The 6,000-nt window shown below is 48.6% G+C and overlaps 1 protein-coding gene across 2 annotated transcripts in view; it reads left to right on the top strand.

Annotated features, from left to right (window-relative positions):
* The first annotated feature begins 1,247 nt into the window (after positions 1-1,247).
* EDIL3 (EGF like repeats and discoidin domains 3) overlaps positions 1,248-6,000 on the top strand; it is a 234,039-nt gene continuing 229,286 nt past the window's right edge. Inside the window, exon 1 of one of the 2 annotated variants that reach the window (XM_032095224.1) lies at positions 1,248-1,532. In XM_032095224.1, coding sequence (XP_031951115.1) covers positions 1,466-1,532 — 67 coding nt within the window. In that variant the 5' untranslated portion in view covers positions 1,248-1,465. The remainder of the gene's footprint in view (positions 1,533-6,000) is intronic. The other variant, XM_032095223.1, reaches the window with a different exon arrangement.

The following is a 6,000-nucleotide window of genomic DNA, read 5'->3' as shown; positions in this document are numbered from 1 at the left end:
AATGGCAGACAAAGGGCTTGCAAAATGAAATGCTGTAACTGCTGCAAGATGCTAACCAAAGTAACCAACAGATCAGACGACTAAAGGGGTCGTTTCCACTCCTAATTTCACGATGTCTCTTCTTGTTGTCATGCAAGCAGCTCGGACTTTCAGATTGTATCTGCAGAAATGCTTCTCAACAGCGAAGCCCTTCTCAGTACATCCTTCTCACTCGGCAATTGCTTTAAAGTTTAATATAATATTTATATGTGGTCTTTCACCATGAAGGAATGTAGAGAGGATGCAAATTACAGATATAAACTATCTGGAGAGTCTTTTGACGCCCACTAGGCAATTAATACTTTTTTCACTGTCGTGGCTCTAGATACCCAGGTAGGGAAAAGAGATAAAAATAAAAAAGTGTGTAGTGGTCTGACATGACATCTTCCTATCCTCCACCTTAGGCTGCTTCCGAAATAACACCGCATCTTTCATTCTTGCTTTGACTCCCTTTCAGTTTCGGGCAGGATGACATCCTACCTGAGGAGGGAGGCAGGTGGAAGAAGGAATCTTTGCATCTCCTGGTCTGGTGGAAGGTGTCCCTGCCCGTGGCGTAGGGGTTGGGATGTGCTAAGCTCTGAGGTCCCTTCCGACCCAAACCACGCCATAATCCTGTGATTCTATGTGAGTTGTCCCTGTGTGGATGTTCAGGAAGGATTTTAAGCCGAGGCAGCACCCAGCAGAGCGCAAGGCTTGGACAGTACCTACAGGACAGAAGTTTGTGGAGGGCAAAATTCCTCCGCGGAGGGCAAAACACCTTAGTGAAAGGCATCCGCTCCCTCATAGAGGAGGACAGGCACTCACCTAAAACCAAACTAGATGAGGACACGCGATTTGCAGCGGGAGAGGAACCCCGGCCACGCATACCTGCGCCCGCGGTCCGCGCAAACCGGAGCATCCTCGGGATAAGCCGGGGGCCGCGGAGTCCCAGCCCCGTGCTGGGGCTCCCTCCCGCACCCTCCGCACCGCGGGGGCGCGGCCGCGGGCGGGGCGGGGCCGGGGTGTGTCCAGCGGCACCGCCCCCGGGATCCGCGCGGGGCGGGCAGGGCAGCGGCAGGAGAAGGAGGAGGAGGAGGAGGAGGAAGGGAGAGAGGAGAAAGAGGAGGAGGAGGAGGAGGCGGCGGGACACGGCACGGAGGCGGCGGCCGGGCCATGCTGGAGGCGCGGCGGCACCTGGCGGGCGCGCAGAGCGGGCGGGCGGCGGGACGGGCTCCGCGCCGCGCGTAGGGCGGTGGCAGCGGAGCGGCGGGGGCTGCGCTCGGCCGGGGGACGCTCCACGCCGCGCAGCACCAGGAGGGACCTGCGCATCCTCGCAGCGCCTCGCATCGCCTCACCGGGCGGAGGCACCGCCAGCGCCCGCCGCCCGCATCCCTCGACTGAGGCGGAGGAGAGCAGCAGGAGGAGGAGGAGGAGGAGGAGGAGGAGGATGAGCCGCGCGGTGCTGGCCTGGCTGGCGCTCTGCGGGAGCCTGGCGGCGCCGCGCCCCGCCCGAGGTGAGGGGACGGAGGACGGCGGGGACGGACGGGAGACGGGGGTCGGGGTCGCGGTCGCGCCGGAGCTCCCGTAAAGTCGGAGTCCAAGTGCGCGGGGGACCGGGGAGGTGGCTCTTAGCAGGGTGCCGCTCTCTGGGCTCTCCTTTTCTCTTTATAGATAAGGAAAAAAAAAAAAAAAATACTTACCTCTACATTTGAAATAGAAGCCGGCGGAAGATTCATCCTCAGACACCTTCTGTTTTGAAACTATGAAATTAGAGGGGAAAGAAATGCCGTGAGAGCTTAAATGTAATCCAGATGAGCGGCTGGGAAGATTTAATATCCGCAGAGCTGTCCCCACCGCTTTTCCCTTCCTCCCCCCACCGCTCCCCAGCCGCTGGTCTTCATTGCAATTTGGAGCCTGTTAGCTCCGAGCCGGAAACCCAGCAAACCGCGGAACAGTTTGCAAACACGTTCGGGAGCTTGAGCATCTCGACAGCAGCGAGCAGCTCTTGCCAGGCGACCCTTTCGCTGCCTTTCTCTGCCTCCCCCTATTAGGTCTTCTCCATCTAAAACACCCGCGGCGCCTTCTCGGTGTCTCACCCCCTTCCAAACAAAAACAAGACAAAAAAAAACCCCACCAAAACCAAGAACCTTCCCGACAAGGAAAAAGCCAACCCTACCCCAGAGAGACAACTTTAGATCTCTTGGGAGTTCTCTTTATTAATTCTATTAATCGGTTCGTCCAGGCTAGGGGAGATTTACCCTCCTCGCGTTAAAAAGTTGTAGGAGCTCATCGTGCGAGGAGCTGATGGTGGGGCTGTGGGCCCGGTCCCCCGTCTGCAGAAGGCTCGGGGGGCTGCCCGGGGCGGTGGGCGATCCCTCGCTGCCCGTCCCGTCGCGTCCTGCCCATCCCGGCTCTCCCACCCGGGCACCCTCCGCGCCGCCGGGGAAGGCGCTGGGCTCGTCTCCGGGACCACCGTGGGTCCCCTCCTCTTGCCCGCAGCCCCCCGTGGACTCTCCTCGCCCTCTGCGAGCTCCGAGCGTCCTCCTATGCCGCGGATGTTCTGTTTCTCTGTGTGATCCCACCCGGCGTGGAGACCCCTCTATCCTCCTGCTTGGTAGAACAACTGTTGTCCTAATGAGTACCAGAATATTCCCACTGACTTTTAGACCTGTTCCCCTCATTATTAACTTTTTTTCTTTCTTTCTTTCTTTCTTTTTTTTTTTTTTTTTTTTTTTTTTTTTTAGGTTTCAAAATGAAACCAGTGTATCAGTAAAAGCTGAATATTTTATTAGTCCTTAAATTATTCAGCACGGTGGCTTCTCAAAATCTGGTAACATTCACACAGTTGCAGTGAGCATGTGATAGCTTATGCAATATGTCCTTGTACCTGCAGTTTATTCCCCAAAGTCTCTTTATTAAGCAAAAGATAACTATATCTGCCACAAAGTCTGGACTTGTCATAAGTGCTTTGCACTGGGCTTCTTTGGAACTTCTGATAGCTCACATCTGTGACGTTTTCTCATTAAAGTCTATGGTTTTGCCCTGTTTTCAGGTAACTTCAGAACAGAGAGAACTTAATAGGTTTTCTAGCAGAAGTGAAATAGGAAGGAAAAAAATCCATTTGCTCTGTGATTGCTTAAGCTGTGATTGTCCTTGGCTCTCGAAAAGAAACAGAAGAAAATTATACTGAGTCTTTTTTTTTGTGCTGAAACAGAGAAAAATGCTGCTTGACAAGTCTGATAAACTGGGTTAATTTTGGTGGCTGTCATGACATTTACTCTTAATAGATCCTCTCAAAGTTGCAATGACTCTAAGCACTGTAAGTAACCAAAACTCTTCCAAAAGCAGGTTTTGAACAGTGCAGAACTTGTTTCAACACTATTCACTATGAGTCCATTCCCGTAATGGTGTAGAATGAAAACCAGTGGAAGTGTCATCTGTGCAGTGGTCAGTTCCCACCTGCTTTTGGGGTAAATTCCAAGTGCAGATCAAAGTCAAGTCATATACTTCATTACTGACCTGCATTTCAAGCCTACCGCTAAAGAAAAAGACCAACTGCTTTTCTTGTTGGAGCTCTGCAAAGCAATGATGGAGGTCGAAATCCTGTTTATCCATGACGTCTTAAAAACACCTCCTGCTTTTTGTGTTTGGAACAAATACATAGTATGCCAGCATATTTGAGGTGGGGTTTTTTGTCTCTTTAGTTGTTGTTGTCGGTTTTAAGGGAGAGAAAAGGGTGAGAAAGATTGAAAGATAGTAATGGATGAAAAAGTCATCTCAGTGGGAGACTGTAATTTTCTTCTTCCTGGCCAGTCTGATAAATTTGCAATCTCATGCACTGTAACAGGAGCCTGATCTTCAGTGATGTGTTTATATGCAAGTACATGATGAAACCATCCTTCAAGGGTGCAGTGACTTCTACCCCTTAGTTTGCAAGAAAGATGCAGGTGCATTTTTAATAAGCAATGTCCTTTTATACATATTTAAAAACAGCTATAAGCTTTTACATTTGCTGCTGTTTCTGTTCCTTGGTCGAATTTGAATACCAGGCACTCTGGTGCTTTACTGTGCATGGACAGGCAGTAACTACCAGAGTGGCTACAGAGACTACAAGAGATTATTTCAGGAGGAAGAAATCCACTGCATCCCACCTACAATAAAACAGGTTCATGAGTACCACTGTATATTTTTTTAGGGGTAAATAAGTCAACAGCTTTAAAAACAGTCAGTGAAGACGGGAATCAAATGAAAGGACAGCACAGTTTAAAAGTGGTGGCTGTTTTGATTCCCAGATGCCTCTGGCCATGGGGTAAGCTAATCAACAACAGTAATGGGACTGCAGGTGCACAGCAGATCAGTGTATCCCATGTCTTCGTGATAAACATTTCTGCAACAGGACCTTCTGACAAATTACTATTTGAGTTGTCTTTATAGTGCACCTGATCCCTGGGTTGTATCATGCTTCTCCACTTAGCTGTCTGCTGTGTTTTTATGTGTGATTTGCCCAAAAATGGTATTGACATTGCTGAAAACAGGCAAGTCTAGTTCTTTATTTTATGACTGTGTCCTGTCAGCCCAAGAGAAAAGCTTTGGAACTTTGAAGGAAGTGTTTCAAAGATGTTGCTTTTTCTCCATTACAGTGGGAACCTTCACTCTCTCTGAGGCTTAGAAGTTTCTATAAAGCCTCTTTCTGCAGCTGGAATCAGCTGCAAGGAGCAAAAGTGCTGAGAAACAAGAGAGGTAAACTGTAGCTTTGTTCTCCTGTATCTATACTGAAAGGCTGAAAAGATCACAGAGGCTTTTAAAGACCAGGATTCTTCTGTTTTACCGAATGCCTTTGCATCTTTGGACAGCATCTGCTTCTGTACAAACTGCTGACAGTGTGACCCTGCATAATGATTTTCACTGTTCTTTTAACAAATTACATTTGTATTCAAATTGATTTTCCATGACGGCTCGTATAGCCTCCAGAAAGCATATAGTGGATATACTGTTGTATTCTGTACATGTCTGGTCAGCCTAGGACAAAATTTGATGTCAAGCCATGCATTGTTATAACTGGAATTAATTGTTCTGGTAGTATTAGTTGGGTTTTTTGAGTCCAGCTTCCTATTACACTGCCCTTTATGTCCTTATCCTTTATGTCTCTTTTCAAAGGATAGGCTTCATACAAGGTTGCATGTCAATGGCGGCACAGGGGAAAGGGTCACTGTCTTATCTTATCTTCCCTCCTCCACATTTTTTTAATTGCCATCCAGCTGAAAATCAAGGAAATGATCCACTCTGGGAGTTATTTCAAAAGACAGCAACTTTTTATCAAGATTTTTATGCCTCAAATTAACTGTTTATGAGGCACGTGTCCCTAAAACAGCAGTAACAAACTCACGTCCTGATACCCCTTCAGCGAAGGAAAGACATCTGGGGAAGCTGTGTTTAAGAAACTGCAAGAGTGAGAGATGAATCAATTTATTGTGAGTCACACAGGAGTTGGCGTGTTACTGTTTTCATCTTCTTAGTCTCTCAAACTTTGGTAAGCCACAGAGACAGGATTTCTGAAATCCTGAAGGATGGTCAGTGCTGTATTACAAGTGAGATTGGATGTGAAGAAAAAATTTCTACCTGTGAGGGTGGGCAGGCCCTGGCACAGGGTGCCCAGAGAAGCTGTGGCTGCCCCTGGATCCCTGGAAATCCCTGGGAGTGTCCAAGGCCAGGCTGGACAGGGCTTGGAGCACTTTGGGAGGGTGGACAGCATCCCTGCCCATGGCAAGGGGTGGTACTGTGTGATCTTTGAGGTCTCTCCCAACCCAGACCATTTATGTGATTCTGTGATACTGCACTTTGTTGTAGCATACTTGAAGCCCAGCTTGAGTTTGAGCTAGGTTGAACAGCAAACAGGTATTAATTTAAGACTCAAACCAGGTTCACAGTGAAAATTCAGTGAAATCTTAGTCAGGTGATGTGTTAGAAAATAAAAGATGAGTC

The sequence above is a fragment of the Corvus moneduloides genome, chromosome Z (assembly GCF_009650955.1).
Source record: "Corvus moneduloides isolate bCorMon1 chromosome Z, bCorMon1.pri, whole genome shotgun sequence".
NCBI lineage: Eukaryota > Metazoa > Chordata > Aves > Passeriformes > Corvidae > Corvus > Corvus moneduloides.
The sequence above is the reverse complement of the archived record's forward strand: the minus strand, read 5'-3'. Positions and strand labels throughout refer to the sequence as shown.